At 42.9% G+C, this 22,059-nt stretch overlaps 1 protein-coding gene across 8 annotated transcripts in view; it reads left to right on the top strand.

The window, feature by feature from the left end:
• FRMD4B (FERM domain containing 4B) overlaps window positions 1–22,059 on the top strand; it is a 352,925-nt gene that overhangs the window by 188,618 nt on the left and 142,248 nt on the right. The window contains exon 1 of one of the 8 annotated variants that reach the window (XM_044933557.2): window positions 4,529–5,235. The exons of the other annotated variants lie outside the window; for them this stretch is intronic. Coding sequence (XP_044789492.1) covers window positions 5,212–5,235 — 24 coding nt within the window. The 5' untranslated portion in view covers window positions 4,529–5,211. Of the gene's footprint in view, window positions 1–4,528; window positions 5,236–22,059 lie in introns of those variants that run through there. 8 annotated transcript variants of the gene reach the window in all.

Genomic DNA, 22,059 nt, shown 5'->3' on the forward strand with positions numbered 1-22,059 from the left:
ATGAGTGGTTCAGAGCTGTGCTTGGCCATCAGAGTTTTAGAAAACTGCAGCGCTTCGCCTATGGTGGGATTTTATGGTGTGTCTGGCATTCGTTTGATGTATGATGTGTTCTGTGATGAAAGTGATGGTTTTGTGAAAGTGCAAAGCTTCTGGTAAGGATTCCTAAGACTGTATTTCTTTAAAAATCGGGTCTACACTTTGACATTTTTTCCCCTAAAATGATGGACCTAGTTCCCTTGTCCCACTTCTAGAGATAGTGAAAGCCCCACAGAGTCACCAATACTCTTGTCCAAGCTCACCAGTTAGTGATCATCCAATTATGTCACAGTTTGCGTTTTATAGGCATAATTTCACTTATGCCTGTATTTCATTTGGACTTACTCTGGGGGTATAATTTCATTTTCTTTTCTAAAATTTATTTCACTGAAATAGTTGATTTACAATGTAGTAGATGTAGTTGATTTACAATGTTGTGCTAATTTCTGTGTTTTTTTTTTTTGTTTTTTTTTTAAATTTCATTTTCAGTGGGACTCAGCAGAGCTCCCTGAGCCTGCATTTGGATCCCACATTAAGCCCTGGCCCAGGGCTGACTGTCAGAGAGGAGCCATGTGGAAGAGCAGTGGTTTCAGGTTGGGTGTAGAGTAAGAATTGCCACTATTCCGGTGTGCACCTTTCTATGCAAATTCTAGAGGACAGGGTCCTGTCTAACGCACAGACCACAGAGCTCCTATCTGATACCAGTGCTGCAACAACTATCCGTTCCCCAAGACGGAATCCCTGGTACCTCAGCCTCCCAGTGTCTTTGCACCTGGGGCCCCACCCAGCTCCCCAGTTCTGTGTTGATAATCACTCATCTTATTAAACAGTATTGGTCAGCTGATGAAGGGTATTTGGTTCCAGTTGTCCTGTCTCTTGTGAACTACTGTATTAGATAGAACCTTTTTGTTTGCAAACCAATTAAAAAAATTTTAAACTCGCTTAAGTAAAAGTAGAAATTACAGTGATTCAGACAGTCTTTGGATTCTGTTTATCTCCAGCTCTTCTCTCTGGCCTGAAGTACTCTGGTACTCCAGGTCTCATCCGGCAGCTTTTTAACTCCAGAACAAAGACAGACACACTTCTTCCCTGTTCCCTTTAACTGGGAATATAGGAGACTGGTATTTTTATTGCTATTCTTGAATCTGGGCTTCCCTGGTGACTCAGTGGTAAAGAATCCGTCTGCCAGTGTAAAAGATGTGGGTTCGATCACTGGATCAGGAAGATCCCTTGGAGAAGGAAATAGCAACCCACTCCTGTATTCTTGCCTGAGAAATCCTATGGACAGAGGAACCTGGCAGACTACAGTCCATGGGGTCACAAAAAAGAGGTGGGCATGACTTAGCAACTAAACAATTCCTGAATCACATGTTTATTATCCTTTGATATAGGGACATGAGATTTCACCCTAATCATTTGGATGGTGCCCTCATGGAAAAGCAGGGATCGTAATTAGAAAAGGTGAAACAGAGTTAAGATGGTTGAAAACAACACACTTAAGCAGTGATCATATCCTGGTTTTAGTCTTCATGTGTGCTCCCACGGCCGTAACCTGACCTTGCCCCAACCCTGTATTTGGTCTGTCACTTTACCTGGTCCTTCAGGTCGGCTTTAGCCTCCTGGATTTAGCTCATTCTATTGTCTTGATTATGAAACTATTTATCAAAATTCTGATTGTCCTTCAACAGTGAAAAATTCTTTCCTTATCTTTGGAAATGTCACACCAGCTCTCTCTGTAGACTTTCCAACTCAGGGAGAAAAGTCACCATTTATTGAGTTTTTGCTGCTATATGTCCCCAAATAGAAGGTTCCCCCAAATATAAAGTCACTCCCCATGTTCCCACTAAGAAGATTCAAGACAAGTGTTTTACCCAACTTGGTGTGTATGTGCGAGTGCTCAGTCATGTCTGACTCTTTGCAACCCCATGGACTGTAGCCCATCAGGCTCCTCTGTCCATGGGATTCTTCAGGCAAGAATACTGGAGTGGGTTGCCATTTCCTTCTCCAGGGGATCTTCCCAAGCCAGGGATCAAACTCATGTCTTCTTTACTGGCAAGCAAATTCTTTACTACTGAGCCACTTGGGAAGTGTCTTACCCTACTTGGAGATATAAAAATTTAGGAATGTAGATGAAATAGTCCAGTATCTTCTTTCAGTACTTAAGATTATTTGTCCTGTAGATTAAGAATTTGGGTGATTGCTATCTTGCACTTTCCCTCTTTATGAAGTAATTTTTTTCAGTCTCTCTACATGCATCTGTGTGCTGTGTTGGCCCCGAAATGTAAGCCCCTGACTGAATCATCCTTCTAGCTTACCCAAGCATGGCATCTTTGCTTTTGCCCAAGTCATTTGACCTACAGAACTTTTTCTTTCTTTTTTTTTTATAATTGAAGTATAGTTGATTTACAGTATTGTGTTAGTTTCTGGTGGACAGCAAAGGTATTAAGTTACACATATATTTTTCATATTCTTTTCCATTATGATTTATTACAGGATATTGAATATAATTCTCTGCATTATATAATAGGACCTTGGGTTGTTTATCCATTCTGTATATAATAGTTTGCTTCTGCTAATCCCGAACTCCTAACCCATCTTTTCCAATTCTCCCTCCTTGGAAACTACAAGACTGTTTCTGTTTCATAGATAAGTTCATATGTGTCATATTTTAAGTTAGACATGTAAGTGATATCATATGATGCTTGTCTCTATCTCTCTCTGACTTATTTTGGTCAGTGTGATCATCTCTAGATCCACCCATGGAGCTGCAGACGGCATTATTCATTCTTTTGTATAGCTGAGTAATAGTCCATTTCATATAAGTATAACATCTTTATCCATTCATCCGTCGATGAACATTTAGGTTGTTTCCATGTCTTCAATGCTGTTGAGTTCAGTTCAGTTCAGTCACTCAGTCGTGTCTGACTCTTTGCTACCCCATGGACCGCAGCATGCCAGGCCTTTCTGTCCATCACCAACTCCCAGAGTTTACTCACTCATGTCCATTGAGTCAGTGATGCCATCCAGCCATCTCATCCTCTGTCGTTCCCTTCTCCTCCTGCCTTCAGTTTCTCCCAGCATCAGGGTCTTTTCCAATGAGTCAGTTCTTTGCAACAGGTGGCCAAAGTATTGGAGTTTCAGCTTCAGCATCAGTCCTTCCAATGAATATTCAGGACTGATTTCCTTTAGGATGGACTGGTTGGATCTCCTTGCAGTCCAGGGGACTCTCAAGAGTCTTCTCCAACATCACAGTTCAGAAGCATCAATTCTTTGGTTCGCAGCTTTCTTTATAGTCCAATGCTCACATCCATACTTGACTACTGGAAAAACCATAGCTTTGATTAGACAGACCTTTGTTGGCAAAGTAATGTCTCTGCTTTTTAATAACATGTCTAGGTTGGTCATAACTTTTCTTCCAAGGAGCAAGCTTCTTTTAATTTCATGGCTGCAGTCACCATCTGCAGTGATTTTGGAGCCCCCAAAAATAAAGTCTGTCACTGTTTCCACTGTTTCCCCTTCTATTTGCCATGAAGCAATGGGACCAGATGCCATGATCTTAGTTTTCTGAATGTTGAGTTTTAAGCTGACTTTTTCACTCTCCTCTTTCACTTTCATCAAGAAGCACTTTAGCGCTTCCATGTCTTAGCTATTGTAAATAGTACAGCACTTTTTCAGTCTCTGTGTATGTTACTTCACTGGGAGTCTTATTGTGTGAGTTTTTTTTCCTCCTTTATGGGGTCGCACAGAGTCAGACACGACTGAAGCGACTTAGCAGCAGCAGCAGCAGCAGAGTTGTATATGCATGGTCTTCCAGCATAACCACCCACTGCATGGCCAAGTAGCGTTAAGTAACCTGGTTACTCTAGCATCCAGCCTTCCGATTGTAAGGTCACATGCCTATAATTATTATTGAATTGGCAGTAACTCCTTTGCTACCAATTTTGCCAAATGATCTTTATAAGCATCCAAACTTGATATTGGATTAGGTTGTTTCAAGGTATTGTGTCTCCCCGAAACAGTACACTGTAGTTCAAAGGAATTGGAGTCTTTGAGTTGTGTCTCATTTCTGAGGGACAGGGATTTTGATAGGAGAGAGGGCACCTCTCCTTTTATTTAAATACATGGTGTATGTCTATCTGCCAGTCAGATTCCTTGTGTTTTGTATGTCCAATCTCATTTAATTCCTCCAACACCCTTAACGAGATAGGGCTTTTTATCCCCATTTTACTAAGAAGGAAACAGATTCTCAGAGAGGTCAAATAACTTACCCAAGAACATATGGCTACAAAATGCCAGGCTCGTCTGGCTCTAGAATACATATTTTCTTAGTTACACCACACACTAGCACAAAAGTCCAGAAGATTCTTTTTTCAGATGGGAAAAACAGGGTACCACATCACAGCCTCTTACTTAGCCATTCTAAAATTAAAAAGTGGGTTTGTTTTTTTTTTTACTGAATTTTATATATTTTTCTCTCTACTTGAGTTTGAAGTATAATGGATTTTGATTATTCCCTGTCCATTGAGTTCATTAGTAATGATTTTGAAGTGCAAATGATGAAATAAATCCTTTTTCAAGACCAAGGTCATTCTCCCAAGATTTTCTGTTTGTGACTGACATCACTGATGCCAATTCTAATGTTATCCCATGGAATTTGGAGTTTCCTTTTGAGTGTAAATGCGAATGGTGTAGAATGGCTGTGAATAGCACAGCTGAGTTCAGTGTTATTTCTGTTTGTGCTTATTAAATTCCCTGCCTCTTCAAAATGTGTACGGACTGAAGAGCCAAAACTGAAGTTTGGATTCCTAAATGTCATAGCCCATCTCCGAATAATAATCCAATGCAGATGATGCATGACCAATAAACAACATTTCATCATGTGTTTACACGTGTTATGAAGAAAGGCTTTAGGTAGCCAAAAAAAAAAAATAGCAGAAGTTTTGGGTTGTTGGTTTTTTTTTTTTTCCTCCCATTGCTCTCCTGACTCATGATGAAAGGCTTTTGTTTCTAATCAAAGCAACAAACGGTAAGGTCATTTCCTTGCGATTATATGGCAGCGGAAGGCGTCGGGATTTTTAGGTCCCTACTTCCACCAGCTTGTATTTGGAGAAAACACACACACAAGTGCTTAATACATGTGTCCTTTGTCCTGCCCGTTCTCTCCAGTCCCTTTAAATGAGCCGAGATCATGGTTCGGAGGTAAGAATAATTTCTCTTCTAATCTTTTGATTGCAGACAGCGTAATGGTGCTTCTTGAGCTCTTTCTGGCATTTCTTAGAGAATCGAGGGCAGATTTTAATATTTTACGGGGGAGAATTAACTTAAGTACTAATATTTCAGAACCCGACTTTCAGAAAAGGAAACTCCAAGAAATGTTTGTCTTCACTCTTTTCAAAGAGTTATTCCTTCCCCCAAAGACCTGGATCTGCTCCAGTGTGATAGCACTGTGAAAATCATCCTTAACATTCATCTTTTGGAGGGTTTTCCTGTCATTGTGTTGAATGTTATCTCTGCCCCCTTAAAGGTCCTAAAAGGCTGATTTCTTGTTTTCAGTTTCAGAACTTTAGTAATTGTTGAAGTGTATAATTCCACCTCACTGCTCCCCACAACCCCACCCCAAAACCATTCTCTTTCTTTTTTTTTTTTTTTTTTAATTGTAAAGAGTTGAGCTGTTATACGGATGTGGGAAGGACAGAGCAAGGGCAGGAACGGTGTCAGAAAGCAGCATGGAAATGCTTTGAGATTTGCTGTTGTTAATCATCTCCTCAACACAGTGTGTTGGGAGCCATCTCTATTTCTGTGAGCATTTGGCAGGAGAGACCCTGTGGGGGACTAGAACTCATTAGTAGCTTTTCTAAAAGGACCTTTTATCATACATCCCTGTCTTGCCTCAAAACAGAAGCAGGAAAATGGAATTCCATCCCTCAGTCTAGTTTATGAAGACTTCATGCAATCAGAATTCAGCAGTTCAAGGTAGAGACCTCAGCAATGCCATTTTCGGGGATGGCTATCAATTAATTCATAAAACCTTTATGATTTGTCAAAGGAAGTCCTACATCCTAATTAAAGGGAAGCTTTTTTTTTTCTTTCCTCCTGTGGATTGTGGCTATGGTAAGCTCATCAAATCTAATTCTGTGCATCCATTTTTTTTTTTCCCTCATGGGTAGAAGTTGAAAGTGGAGGAGGGGAGGAAAATCTGGGTAGACTTTAGAAAACAAAGGAAATTGTCTCATCCAGGAGGCTGCAAAGCTCTTGGCTATAAGAGGAAGTCTGTGGAGGAAGTAGGTAGGATTGGGTAGAGAGACAAACGTCAAGGAAATAAATATATCACAATAGCGGCTGGGATCCTATCCCCTTGTCATAATCCAGCACAATAGCGTGGCCTTAGAAATCAATCAACTGTCTCTAAATCAGTCCTATCTAAAACTATTTAATGATCTGAAAGAGTAGAAAGGAATGTAACATATCCAAAATGCAGTCTTATTGCTGGATTCTATTATGGTGACATAGACTCATGTGAGATGATCCTGCTATTAAGAATCAGGACATAAAACCTGCCTAGAAGTAAGACCATCTTGTCATGCAGCCCTTTCAGGAATCAGGAACTACATCTCTTAGCAGAGAAACTAAAATATTCCCAGAAACACCAAATTCTACTCCAGGGCACATTCTCTGTGTTCCAGTGCACCGTTTATTTGCTCATTCATTTGGAGTACACAGAAAACTGTACTGATGACTATTGGAATGGAGGTTATTACGGTCGAGTACCCCACCCCACCACACCCTCGCCGTGGAGAGAGGGCTCAGTAACAGTGGGAAGGTTGGGAGATGGGTGGTGGACAAATAACCGCTAGTTGAGTAGGAATGTTAAATGTATTTACGCTGTGGACTATTTGAGCTGGAAGAAACCTCGTAAGTCACTTTGTCCAGTCCCCTCATGCTCTTACTGAGTAGTTGAAAATCCAGAGCAGTGGAGGAATGCTCCTAAGATCTCCTGTTGCATTAGGAGCGGGACACAGTCCCGGAGGCCCTCTCTCCAGAGCCCTGGTTTTATACTGTGTCCACCACAATGCTGTTTCTAGGACCAGCTGGTTGCTTTGTCTGACTTCCAGTATCTCTGCATTTCATGCAGCGTGAGTTTCTTCTCATGCACTCATTTCTCTCCTGGAATAGAGAGGTGAGAGCTGCATCCCAAATGAGACTCGGCTTCTTATTATGGGCTGCTTCCAGCTGCTTCCGACTGCTGGCAGAAACCAATGAACAGGTACATGAAGGACCCCAAGAAAAGAAGCAGCAGTCTTGTCACTAGTCATAACAAGCTGCAGTACTAGATAAAAACGTATTAAAAGACTTTCTCTTTGCTTTGAAAATATTGTCCGAGCCTGAATATATTAGTTAGCTCTTAGTATATGTGTGTCGCAAGATCATAATTCAAGAATGAGACACATGTGTTTGTCCCCGATCTGGATTCCATGAAGCTCCAGTTGAGACTTCCTCTTGCTTACTGTTGGAAAACTATGAAAATTTTCAATGAAAAACTTTTTCGAAACTGGAAAGATAAAGCTGAGTACAGGTAAAATATACAGTAATACATGTTAGTGTAATTTGACAAGGCTAGTCAAACAGTATCATTCCAATAAAAGCAGCAAGAGCAAAGGATGATGTTGGGCTCATTCTCTGTTTATTTTAGATGCTTTCTTTTTTTCCCTTAAAACAAGCCTTTTTAGGCGGTGCTGTAAAGTATATGTTCACTTCTGCCCTGTCTTGGTTTATTTCCTCTTTTGGTTTTCTTCTGTCCTTGCAAGTTAGAGTGAACAAGTCAGCAGAGTTTATACGTGTTGTTTCAAGATTTTACTGTATCCCACCCTTTCTGTTAGACGTGTTTTATATTCAGGTTTTGCAGTCAGGAATGAGATTAGTCCAGAAGCTGACCTTCCACAGTAGGAAATCTTTATCTAAAGAGCACTGTGAGAGAGAGTACTGGATTCTAGGTCTAGGTCTGCCTCTGACTGATGAGCTCTGAGGTCTTGGTGAGCTGACTTTTTCCCATCCAGTCCAGTCCTCCAAACCCACATTCATGGGTGAAGGCATTAGTCTAGTGCCAAGACCCCTTTTCAGCTTCAAAATTCTCTAACTTTAATCATATGAAATAACTACAGATTCTTTTTTTTGTATTTATTTATTTGGCTGCGTTGGGTCTTAGCTGCAACCCGAGGGATTTTCAGTCTTCGTTATGGCATGCAGGATCTTTAGCGGCATTTAAACTCTTAGCTGTGTGATGTGGGACCTACTTCCCTAACCAGGGATCAAACCCTGGCTCCCTGCATTGGGAGTGTGGAGTCTTAGCCACTGAATCACCAGGGAAGTCCCCTAGATTCCTTACAGACCAGTTGCATCTGTCTCTCCCTTTCTGCTGGCCACCATCTCCCTCTCCTCATTCCTCTCTTCCGCTCCTTTTCCTTTTTCTCTCCCTTCTTCCTTCCTTTCCACTGATATTTTCCTTTTCATAAAAAGAGATGCTGAGCATGGACTATAATGACTCAGAAGCCTGTTGAGCCAGGGGCAGTCCATGAGTAGGAGTGATGGGAGGACAGCAAAGTTGAAAATGGAGAAATTTCCCAGGCTGCAGACTGAAATCATAACTGGAGGTGTTATCTAGGAAGAAATCTGGACCTTGTGGGTCATGGATGCATCTCTTGTGTTGAAATTTGACACTGCTCCTTAGATTCCAAATTCCTTAGAAGTCAACACTTATTTTCTGGGGGTGTCCTGCACCAACAGCCTGCCAGACTCGGGTTTACAAAGGTGAATGAGATGCAGTGACTATATGAAGCCCCGACCAGTGGAGGGAGTGCAAATTGGAATTCTTCAGGGACTCTTGGTAAGTCTTCCAAGCTTGCCTTTTAGTTCATTTACTGCTCACTCCTGGGGAGCAGAAAAGCTGTTGATATAACATGGCTGTGAATAGTAGAATTTAATTATGATTTTGAGGTCAAAAGAGTCAACCAACAGCTGTTTTTAGGTAGAAATTGAAACATGTCAATTAGAGCAAACAGTGACACCCTAAAGCATTCAGGAGTCCACTGGTAAAGGTTCTGTTTTTGGTAGGGTGTATCCATATGAAACAGGAACAGGAAGTGGCAGGAGTCTTAGCACATGAATCCTGCATGGCCACTTATGAACTGAGTAACCTTTCTGGTGTCGTGACAGACATAATTACAGTTATCTTACTAGGTTGTTGAGAGGATTAGAGCTGGCCTTTGTCACTCAAGACATACATAGTAACTGGCAGTTGCTATTATTAGGTAATATAATTATACATCTATCCCAAGTACAGGGCTTCTCAGGTGGCACTAGTGGTAAAGAACCCACCTGCCAATGCAGGAGACGCCAGGGACGCAGGTTCAATCCCTGAGTTGGGAAGATCCCCTGGAGAAGGGCATGGCAACCCACTCCAGTATTATTGCCTGGGAAATACCATGGACAGAGGAGTCTGGGGGGGCTACAGTCCATAGGGTCGCACAGAGCTGGACAGACTGAAGTGACTTAGCACACAGCATGCATCTCAAGTACAGCAAATAAAGACAAGGGTGCCATGAAGATATGGAAACATCACCAGAAGACTGAGTGTACAAACTAATGAACGGATAATTTTTTTCAGGGCCCTTAATGTTCATGATAGCGTAAGTGTGAATCAGTTATTCATTATCCCACCTCTTGTCCTCATCAGGATATCTATCAGCCTTCTGTCCTCTTGGACGCACGAGATCACTTGACCTTGCAGACATTTGTCTGGATTTCACTGGGCATAGCTTCACAAATAAGTAATGAATTACCATATGTCCATTGCAAACTTGCGTCTTGGGCCTGACTGAGGTCAAGTGTTCATCATTTTAAAAGACCTAGGTCTAAACCATTTTAAGGACATGAACCCAGATATAAATCTGACAAAAGTTACAGAAACTCTTCCTGGAAAAGATTCTCACACACAGGTTTTGTTTATGCTTTGGAGGTATGTTTGCAAACCCCTCTACCCACATTAATAGACTTGTAAGAAGTCCTGTATCCCAGCAGGGGAAATGGGATAAATGTATGTGTCTCTCAGAGAAAGGGTGAGGAACAAGTTGGCCTCTGTGTGTGATACCTGAGAAAAGAGTTTTTTTGGAGAACTCTTTAGCACTTAACCTTGTTCAAGCCCACTAGAAGTGTGTGATCCAGGAATTGTCGTGAACTCCATACAAGGTATTTAGAACCTAAGGGCAAGTCCTTCCACCTGCAGAGGAGGCTCTGCAGCTGTTTATACTACATCTCTGAGAGGAGTCGTACCTCTACCAATAACTGGAGTGTGGAGGAGCAGGGACCCTCTTGGTACTTGGCCTTGTGTTAAGAGTAAGGCCACTCGAGTGGGACTTGTAAGTGATTGTTCTGTTCACCATTAGAGCAGTCACCTGGCTTTAGGGATTCATCTGAAAATCTGCAGAGATTACACAGTAAGCACTATATTTGAGTTGGCAATGCTAGGAACTTGTTCGTAGTAACCATGCACATCCCTAAGCGCTCACCTGAAGTGCAAGCACCCCTCTTTTTTAAAACAAGTACTGGGTTCCAACATACCACAGATCTTAATTTTACATTATCCTTTTTTCCTTCTTTTTAAAAGAAGCTACTCATCAACTAGTGGTAGCTAGTAAATATTTTATGTGAGACAAGAAGACTCCGTTGTGCTCTCAGTTTTTAAAAAATGAATAAGCAACTCCATTTTTTCATCCAACAGACATTTATTGAGCAGCTGCTTCTACACGGTGCCAGCTATAAGCTCAGGGTCCAGTGATTAAGAAGACAGATAGGGTCCCTGGAGGTGGATATTATACAACAAAGTACATCATTCTTTAATTACAGTTGTGAGAAATGCTACAAAAGAGAAGTATAGAGAGCTGAAAGAACACAACACACACTCATAGTAAGAGTTATGGAGCCCACGGCTATTCCAGACACCCTGTGCATCAGCTTATTCAAACCTCATAGCAAGGCACTAGTACTGTTTCCATTACTCAGATCAGGAAACAGAAGAACACAGAGATGAGGTCGTTTGCCCACGTGGTGCCCCTAGCAAAACATCGAAGCCAGGATTTGAACCCTGGACGAGCTTACTTCAGAGTCTTTACTCATAACCACTACACAATGGCTTCTATGAGAAATGAATGTTTAATCTGTGTTTTTAAGAACAAATTGGTTTAGCCAGTCACTTTCCAAACCTTCTCATCTTTGAGGTGTGAATCATACAGAGGGAGAACAGGAAGAGGACCAGTGTGGTTGGAGCCAGAGATTTAGGGGGAAAGGAGTACAAGACCAGGGAGGGTGGACAGGGAGCGAGCAGTGCAGGATTAGGTGGTCTGCAGGAGTGATGGGAGCTTTCTTCTGATTGAATCAAGTCAGCTCTGAAGCTAGACCCCCTTGGTCAAGGAGACGCTGGTGGGAACCTTCCACTCCTGTGAGATGAAACCATGGAGGGGAATTCTCCTGATCTGACTAGACTGTTTCAGATCTGTTTACCTTCTTGTGTATACAAAGCATCCTGCTTAAGGATGTTTTGTCTGTGTCATCAACCTGTCCCATTGATGTGTTTTCCAGACCCAGATGTTTTCTGCCTTTTCTGGGGCCTGCAGAACATTTTTCTTAGTGGTCCATGTTGTCACACCGTGCCTGTGGCAGGTTCAATAGTCACCATTATTCATCATGGCTAACACAGAATAGCAGGTGCTCTGTGGGGTTCTTTCCACCTGTTCTTGTGTTTTAACCTGAACTCCATGAGGTAGATACTGTTACTGTCCATATTTTTCAAATTAAAAAAAAAAACCAGTTACAGGGGTTAAATGAATTGTCCAGGGTCCCACCGGCTAATTGTTGGAGTCAAGTCTTGCATCCAGGGTTGCCTAATGCTGAAGTCCGTGCTTAACCCTGCATATCTCACTTCCTATTTTACAGATGCAAAAACTGTCCCAAGTTCAAGAGAGACTGATTCTAAAACTAAAAAGTGAAAGTTGAGTCGCTCAGTTGTGTCCGACTCTTTGTGACCCCACGGACTATAGCCCACCACACTCCTCAGTCCATGGGATTTTTCAGGCAAGAGTACTGGAGTGGGTTGCCATTTCCTTCTCCATCTAAAACTGATACTTTACACAAAGTTTCATTTTCTAGGCCGACATTACATTTCATAGGAAAAAGAAAGGGAACTGAATAGAGTTCACCGTGGACCTTCACCATGACCTGAAGTAGCCTTGTAAACATGTTATAGATCTACCAGCCAACGGAGATATGTTACCAGCCCATCAGCTGAATTGGTAACAAAGGTAGAAATAGAGGGATCTAAAAAGAGTGGGGGATCTGTATCTGGATATTAACCAGTAAGAGTTTGGAAGAGATAATTAAAACAGAATCGTTTTAGTATTTATTATAAGAAAGTAATAGTCACTATGGGCTTCCCAGATGACTCAGTGGTAAATAATCCATCTGTCAATGCAGGAGACTCAGGAGATGCAGGTTCAATCCCTGGGTCAGGAAGATCCCCTGGAGAAGGAAATGTCAACCCACTCCAGTATTCTTGCCTGGGAAATCCCATGGACAGAGGAGCCTGGCGGGCTATAGTCCAGGGGATCGCAGAGTCAGACAGGATTTAGAGACTGAACAGCACCATGTGCCAAGCACTGCACTTTATGTTTATTCGTTCATTTAATCCTCACGGTAAGCTGATAAACTTAGTCATATGTATATGTCCGTTTTATAGGTGAGGACCAATGAAGCAATCTTCTCGTTCTTTCTGTCTTTCTTTGATTTTTGTCATCCACCTCCAGCCTCATCTCATAGTATTTGGCTGGTGGGTTCTTTACCACTGAGCCACCAGGGAAGCCCCTGTAGAAATTCCTTGGTTTTTATTAGTGAAAAGTGTGTTTGTAAGGTGTGTGCTCTGCTAAGCATTTTATGTATATTATTTTATGTACTCTTTACAGCTCTTGGCAGGGGGTGCTATTGTTATTTCCTCTTTCAGACCAGAAAACCAGGGCTCAAAGTGAAGTCAAATACCTGTATAAGACCACACAGGTGCTACCGAGGAGAGCTGGGGTTTAAACTCAAGTCTTACTCACTTCAGAGTCTATGGTCTTGAGCATCACACTTCTTAAATAATACACTATACTTTAAAAAGTAATAAGCTGCTTCTTATGGCTTCCCAGGTGACGCTAGTGGTAAAGAAGCTGCCTGCCAATGCAGGAGACACAAGGGACTTAAGTTTGATCCTTGGTTTGAAAAGATCCCTGGAGAAGGACATGGCTACCCACTCTAGTATTCTTGCCTGGGGAAATCCCATGGACAGAGGAGCCTGGCGGGCTACAGTCTATAGCATCACAAAGAGTCAGACAGGACTGAAGCGACCTAACATACACACCCATGGGATGCTACAATGCACCAGGCAAAACTATTCCCATTTTATAGCAGCTACTCAGAGAAGGTAAGTGGCTTGCCGGAAGTGTCCAGCTAGTTCGAGACAGAGCCAGGGTCAGGCATCACGCCCACTGGTCTTCCTCGGGGCTGCTCCCAGCCACTACCCTGCACTAGCCAAGTGGGCAGCTCCACCCTGCTTAACCCCTCTGACTAAAGCAAATGTGATTAGAAAAGTACTAGAAATTCTGGAAGCTGATGACTTCCCACTGAGTTTGCATAACCCACCATCCAGGCCACTCTTAGCAGAGACACCCATCCTTTTTTAAATGACCACACCCCCCTCCCTTCAGAAATGCCGCTGTAGGAGAGAGCATCTAAGAAACAGGGCTGAGGCAGGGCCACCGGGGGAAATATTTGGTTCGCCTTGGTTACAGCCCCAAGTGTTGGGTGAGATTTCCTTTCACAAGACTCACCCGTTCTGCTGGGGGCAGAGCGGAACTGAGATTATTTCAGAGCAGGAATAGAAGCAGGGGGAAACTTGCCGACCGAGCAGAATGGCACAGGCTTGGTTCTGCTTGTGATGAAAACCCTGGAAGTGTCTTTCACCGAGGCTTTAAGGTCACGGCGGTCTGCTTTAGCAGAAGAGTTCCAGTGGTTTGATCGATTCCAGAAGGGTAGCAGCAACACAGCTGGTTGGGACCTGGCAGTTAAGAGGCAAAGGAGTCCCTCACTTGCCAATGAGACCGTAACAGTAGAAATGGGCAGAAAACCCAGAAGTGGATCAGGAGCTGAAAATGAAGGGAAATTCATTCATTCCACACATACTTACTTTGCCCTACAGTGGTCTTGGTATTGGCTTAGGGGCTAGGAAAGCAGCAGTAAGTGAAGCTTACATTCCAGTACCGAAATAACAGGAAAAGCAAAGGACACTGAGCATTTGATATGAGCATCCTCGTCCTGGGTCGAGAGAACCTCAGCAATGAGCTAGCCCACTGGGGATTTGTCAGATATAATAATAAAGTATAACAGGCACTGTTTATGCCCACTTTTCACCAAGCTCTTCTTTCTGTCAGTAGCTATTATCAGTCCCATTTTAGAGATGTAATAAATAAGTCCTAAGAAAGTTGAATCAGTTGAGCTTTGAACAGAGTTATGTCTGGACCGAAAACCTCTGTTCTTTCACCTTTGTCACGTGTCTCTCAGTGGTCTCAGCATCCTGACCCAGAGCTCTGAGCAATGTCCTCCCCCCAGACCCCCTTCTCCCATTGAACTTCTCCAGTGGTATGTTGGTAAATGTTTAACAACCAGCTCTCTGGGGACAAGGGTTCTTGTTTAGTCGCTGAGTTGTATCTGATTCTTTTGCAACCCTATGGACTGTAGGGCACCAGGTTCCTCTGTGTATGAGATTTTCCAAATGAGAATACTGGAGTGGGTTGCCATTTCCTCCTCCAGGGAATCTTTCTGACCCAGAGATCAAACCTGCCTCTCCTGTATTGGCAGGTAGATTCTTTACCACTGAGCCATCAGTGAAGCCCAAGCTACCATGCCAGTTTCCATGCCCAATTTCCAATAATATTCTCACCTTGACTGACTTCATGGCATCAAGGTTAACAGCACTGAGTTGGGAAAAGATGAGCATTAGGCATCACTAAACAGAATTGCTGCCATACTGATTCACTAGATGTTAATAACCTCAAGAACAAAGAGAATAGTAAAAGGGAGTAAAAGATGTAAGTTGATCTAGCTTAATTTTTAATATTGGTTGCACTTAAAAACCAGCTTGAAAACGGGACAGTAGATGCTCACGAGCTGTTAGGAGATGGCTCCCTCAGAGGATTCTTTTCCCCTTGTTGTGTTTCCTGGTGCTCACCCAGAAGTCTTCTTGGGCTCCTGTTATGAATTTCTCTTATCTCTCTGACCTGTGGTCTTCCAGTTTTGGGTTTGCTCTGTTTTAATCTTTGAATCCAATGTTAGCCTTAAAAAAAGACTGAATCCTCTTTGAAAGCACAACCAGCATTCATTAGATGACATTAAAGTTTCATCACTGAATATTAGAAGTATCTAGGTTGAGGGGAATGGTTTGTTCTGTGATGGTAAAATGAGTCCTAGACGTTAAGAATTTTTCTATATTGTCCAAAATGAATTGACTTTTCTGTTTTCACTACTTGGTAATGCTTTGCTAAATCCCCTACTCAAATAGACATTTCTATCAACCAAGATAGGATTCTGGATCTAGTAGAATCCATTTGTATTATTAATATAATAATTATAAACTTCCTAAAGATCTATTTTATCCTCTACTTATACTTGGACACAAAGAACCAAGAGATTTTGAAAAGCATAAATCAGAGACATTCTAACAAGGCCAATGAAAAAAATGAAACGTGAAAATTCTGACAATAAGTATGTCTTCTAAAATTAGTGTAAAGTTGATTTAGGTTTTCTGATTAATTTTTGTTTATTCTTAGGTTTGTATGGCAATGTATGTAATCTGTTTGCTCTGCGGATGGCTTATATCGAGTCCAGATTTCCAAATGTGCCTTACTGAATAAACAGTACTGAGAGTATCTTTCAGTTACAAGTACAGCAGTTTATTTTTAAAATCCCTCCACCCGAGCTGTGCTTGTCTTTAAGTTTTTTGAAAGACGCAGTACTTTCACTCCTTCCTACAGGCTGTTTTTCACGGGAAAAGAGAAAACTGACAGTTGGCAAAGCAAAAGTTTCCAAACCACAGGGTGTCTGCTACTTGCATGATCACTGAAGCTAAAATTTCCAATTTCTACCCAGCGACCAGAGAACTTCTTTTCTGGTCAACCTGAAAGGCAGACAGGAACGAAAATCCCCCTTGGCCCGGGCAGTCTTCTCAGCTTTTCTTGGTTCCACTTTGTGACTTTTCCTGTTTACAGTATCTGTACCCTCCCATTTTTTTTCTTTTCTTTTTTGACTCATTTATACTGTACTGTGATGTCTAAAAATACAGTCTAACAACTGGTTTTAAGTAAAGAGGATGTTTCTTTCTGGGGGGGAAAAAAAAGCGGACATATCCTCCATGGTTTCCTGAAAATAAACATTTGACAGTGTCTCATCAGAGTTTCTAATTGGAAAATGATGCAGAGTCTGAATATATATATATATATATATATATAGACAACCCTGTTTTCACGGCAGCTGCTTCCATGAAGAAGCTTCTGTGACGACAGGTCACCTATTTTCCCCCTTTTCCTTTGATGACCTCCTTCTTGAACTTGGCTCAGCCCCTTATTACCTGGGACCCTTTGGCACGTCATAACTATCTACTTCACAGGATGGTTGTGAGAATTTGGTGGATAAAATGTATGTCAAAGCACAAGCCATGAACAATACAATCAACATGTATTAATTTCCATTTTGTGTTGTTGAAAACAAGAGTAGCTAGCCCCAGATACGGTTTGGTGGCAGTCAGATAAGGAGTAAGAGTTTGCAAGAGTTTCCCCAGCTTTGGGCACATGCTTGTACTCGCGCTCAGTTGCTCAGTTGTGTCCGACTCTTTGCAACCCTGTGGACTGTAGCCTGCCAGCCTTCTCTGTCCGCTGGGTTTTCCAGGCAAGAGTACTAGAGTGGGTTGTCATTTCTTCCTCCAGGGGATCTTCACGACCCAGGGAGAGAACCTGCTTCTCTTGCGTCTCCTGCGTTGGCAGGCATGTTCTTTACCGCTGCACCATCTGGGAAGCCCGTGTGGGAAGCCCCTTTTGTGCACATAGGCAGGTACAAATGGTGATTTTGAGTTAATCTCTTGATTATCACTGAGAAATCAGAATGGAATTAATCCCCAGCTGTCGAGTTACCTGCTCTCTCCAGGGTTTAACTGATGGAGTTAAACTGTTCAATGCTAATATGACAGTTTGACCTCTTAATAATCCAGGAGAACTTTTTTCTTGAGGAAAACAGTCACTTAACCAACTGAAAATAACCACTTACAGTTCACATAATAGTAGTCAGCAGCTTATAAATCATTTCCTCTAATTCTAAGACTCACTGCACTAGAGTAAGGTCGGGAAAGCATGTCAGGCACTTCGCACAGATCCTAACGCATAATCTCTGCCCAATAAATTGAGTGAATGACTGGTGATACGATTACCTTCTGACCTTTGAAGTAAATTTTACAATAGGTTCAACCTGCATTAATACAAGAGATAAAGCTAAATGAGATCGATTCTTACCATTCCCATTTTATAGGCATGTACACTGAGGTTGAGAGAGAGTCTGACTTTCAGGCCACACTCATAGTTACATGACAGAGCTGGGATACACACCCACGGCTCCCAATTCTAAAACCTGTGCACGCCTCATTGACACCAGGCTGGTTTCTCCTGATGGCCTTCAGCTCCAGGCTTAATAAGTTATCCCCTTCCTCCCTCCCTCCCCATTTCTCTCTTTCTCTTTCTTTCTTTCAAACCTGCCCTTTCTTTTCACCTGTCTTATGAGATCAGGAGATAATCTGATAAGGATTGTCTTTTATGAGAATATCCTCCCTGGGGAATGTCTGCTAAAGCTGACAGCTTGCTTGCCAGGTTGATGCTGGAGCCACAGAAATAGCTTTTCTTGTTCGCTTTTCTCCAACCTCTGCCAGGCAGAAAGGGGCTAGCAGTTGAATGCTAACATCCAGAAAACAAGGTTATCCTTCCAATCTCTCCTGGGAGCCACCTGTCAAGAGCTGTGGTCCAATTAACTTTTCTCCACTTGCTCAAGTTTTGTGCTTCCTGGGTAAGAAGTCAGCTTTGAAGCATATTCTTTGCACATGCTCAGAACTTCACTGCATTGCCAACTGAGCTATTTCAGAGCCCTATTCTTATCTGAAAATATCTTGTTTCATTTTTTTTTCTTGTACCGTGGAGCATGGTTGATTAACAGTGTTGTGTTAGTTTCAGGTGTACAGCAAAGTGATTCAGTTATACATGTATATGTATCTGTTCTTTTTCTTTTCTTTTTTTTTAAATTTTATTTTATTTTTAAACTTTACAAAATTGTATTAGTTTTGCCAAATATCAAAATGAATCCACCACAGGTATACATGTGTTCCCCATCCTGAACCCTCCTCCCTCCTCCCTCCCCATACCATCCCTCTGGGTCGTCCCAGTGCACCAGCCCCAAGCATCCAGTATCGTGCATCGAACCTGGACTGGCATCTTGTTTCATACATGATATTATACATGTTTCAATGCCATTCTTCCAAATCTTCCCACCCTCTCCCTCTCCAACAGAGTCCATAAGACTGTTCTATACATCAGTGTCTCTTTTGCTGTCTCGTACACAGGGTTATTGTTACCATCTTTCTAAATTCCATATATATGTGTTAGTATACTGTATTGGTGTTTTTCTTTCTGGCTTGCTTCACTTTGTATAATAGGCTCCAGTTTCATCCACCTCATTAGAACTGATTCAAATGTATTCTTTTTAATGGCTGAGTAATACTCCATTGTGTATATGTACCATAGCTTTCTTATCCATTCATATGCTGATGGACATCTAGGTTGCTTCCATGTCCTGGCCCCATTCAGGTTTTTATAGAATATTGAGCGGCATTCCCTGTGCTATACAGTAGGTCCTTGTTGGTTATCTGCTTTAAATATAGAAGTGTGTACATATCAATCCCAAACTTCCAATCTGTCTCTACTCCCCAACCCTTGTTCATTTTTTCTCCTTATCTTTAGAGCAGTGGTTCTCAATCAGGGACCATTTCGTCCTCTGGGAGACACGTGTCAGGGTCAGAAGACATATGGTTGTCATGTGGAAGGAAGGAGTGCTGGCATCTAGTGGGTTGAGGCCAGGGAGGCTGCTAAAACTCCTACAGTGCATGGGGGTAGACCCCACAACAAAGAATTGTCCAGCCTCAAATGTCAATGGTGCCAGTGTTGAGAAATCACACTGTGAGACAAGCTTCAGAGACAGTGTCCTGTGGATCTCATTTATGGGTATCTTAGTACCCAGAATAGTGCTCACATTTAGGAAGTGCTGAATATTGGTTGAGTGAATGAATGAACACATGCTCCAGAGTTTCTCCACCCTGAATCAACTGCACTGTGTGCTGGACTGCATTCTTAAGCCCAGAATAATGGAGTCAGGCCCAGGCAGCCACCTAACCCATGAATAATCATCCTGTGCCCAGAGTGCTCACATAAGTAGGACAGAACCGGCGGCACAAGAGGTGGGAGTTGACTCCATCCTGGTAGTCACTGAAAATCATTAACAAGCACAGAGAAGCCGTTTTGGCAACTGCAGGAGAGAGCCAAGGAATGGTGATTGCAAAAACTTTTTGCACCCCTCTGACCTTGCTTTCAGATAGTGGCTGGAACCAGGTAGCTGTAATTTGGTGGATCTAGATCAAGCTGTTCCAGAATAGTGTGATGCATGACAATCAAGATGATATGTAAAATGCCTCAGCCACATGTGATTTAATGTGTAAGACTAATAATTGTGGATGCTCAATCATGTCCATGGAGAAGGCAATGGCACCCTACTCCAGTACTCTTGCCTGGAAAATCCCACGGACGGAGGAGTCTGGTAGGCTGCAGTCCATGGGTCGCTAAGAGTCGGACACAACTGAGCGACTTCATTTTCACTTTTCACTTTCATGCATTGGAGAAGGAAATGGCAACCCACTCCAGTGGTCTTGCTTGGAGAATCCCAGGGACGGGGGAGCCTGGTGGGCTGCCATCTATGGGGTCGCACAGAGTCGGACACGACTGAAGCGACTTAGCCGCAGCAGCAATCATGTCCAACTCTTTGCGACCCCACTATAGCTTGCCAGGCTCCTCTGTCCATGGGATTCTTCAGGCAAGAGTACTGGAGTGGGTTGCCATTTCTCCTGGGTATTAACTTCCCAACCCAGAGACTGAACTCGTGTCTCCTGCGCTCTTGCACTGGCAGGGGGGTTCTTTACCACTAGCGCCACAGCTCGTAACAGAAGTAATGTGACCCAACAGTGCAGGGCATGGACCATGGAGTCGGATGCCTGCATTGATGTCCTAGTCCACCTTTTCCTGGGCTTCCCAGGGGTCTCAGTGGTAAAGAACCCAGCTGCCAGTGCAGGAGCCACAGGAGAAACAGGTTCAATCCCCAGGTCAGGAAGATCCCCTGGAGGAGGAAGTGCAACGCACTCCAGTGGGTTATTCTTGCCAGGATAATCCCACAGACAGAGGAGCCTGGCGGGCTGCATACAGTCCATGGGGTCGCAAAGAATTGGGCACGACTGAGCGTAAGCACGAGCTGCTTCTTCCTAGCTCTGTAACCCTGTGGGCTGGGGTCCATCAGTTACCTTCTCTGAGCCTCAGTTTTCTCACCGGAGTGATACAGGATTGGAATCTACCTCACAATGTTGTTATGAGAGAATGTAAATGGCCCACGTAAAGAAAAGAAAGCTCTCTGGAAAGAGCTGGCACACAGCAGCCATTACTTCTTAGTATTTTTCCTAAAGCAGATTACTCATCCTTGGTTAAGGGAATTCTCCCCTTCTTTTTCACTCCCCCAACCCCGGCCCATTTTCCTTTCTTCCTCTGCTTCTTTTATGCCACCTGTGCTTCTTCCTTCCTCACTGTCTCTCCTTTGCCTACTCTGATCCCAGTGAACTGCAGGAGACTCCCAGGAGTCCTACTTTGATAGAACTCATGGTCCCAAGATTCTGCCCCAGGTCACACAGCATCTTGACGCGAGACGAGTTACTCAACATCTCTGCCCTTCAGTTTTGCCACCTACAAAATCTCAACAGGAAAGCTTCTCACTTCCGAGGGTTGTTTACAGCAGGAAAAAAGACAGTATCCACGTGGAGTGCTTAGCGCTCGTGTGACACGTCCTACATGCTTCCTCGAAGCTAAGAGAATGGGTGATTGATACTGAAAAAAGAAGTCCCCAGGGACTGCATGCTGGGAGGGCAGGCACCGTCTTGAAAGACCTTAAGGGAAATTGCAGCTGACTGGCATTGGAGACGTCTGTGTCAGTCTAGGCCATTCTCTGAACGAGAGTGTCAATAGCTCATATTCACTCAGCACCCAGAGACGGTATAAAGGGACCCTGTTCAGCTGAGGTTGACATCATGTGCGTGAAATCTAAAACTCCATCCACTCAATAGATCCTAAAGTAAGAACGTCCCAGAAACGTCCCTTTTCCATCTCTCCATTTCCTCCAAGATATCTCATCTCATGAGGAATTAATAGCACACCTTGTTCTCTGGGCAGAACGCTTGTTTTTGTTTTTTTGTATGTGTTTGTCTGTCTGGTCAAGGCTTGGGAGGTGTTTTTGGAACGTCCTCAATTTGCATTATGCTCTACATGTTTAAATCATTTGTGAACCAATTTCATTGGTAACTGCATCTAGACTCGGACCAGTTAAAGTGTTCCTTCCCTGAGCAGAGATTTATTGTCCACTTTCTAACCGTGTGCCGGGCACTGTTCCAGGCCTTGGGGATACAGTGGTGAACACATCAACCAGGGCCTCTCCCGTGGAATCGACATTCAGAGAAGAATAAACAAACAACAACAACAAAATAATTTCTTTTCTGGTATGTTGTCTGTCATAGCACCGCAATGTGGTATGAGAGACAGTGTCCAGGCT

The sequence above is a fragment of the Bubalus bubalis genome, chromosome 21, assembly GCF_019923935.1.
Source record: "Bubalus bubalis isolate 160015118507 breed Murrah chromosome 21, NDDB_SH_1, whole genome shotgun sequence".
NCBI lineage: Eukaryota > Metazoa > Chordata > Mammalia > Artiodactyla > Bovidae > Bubalus > Bubalus bubalis.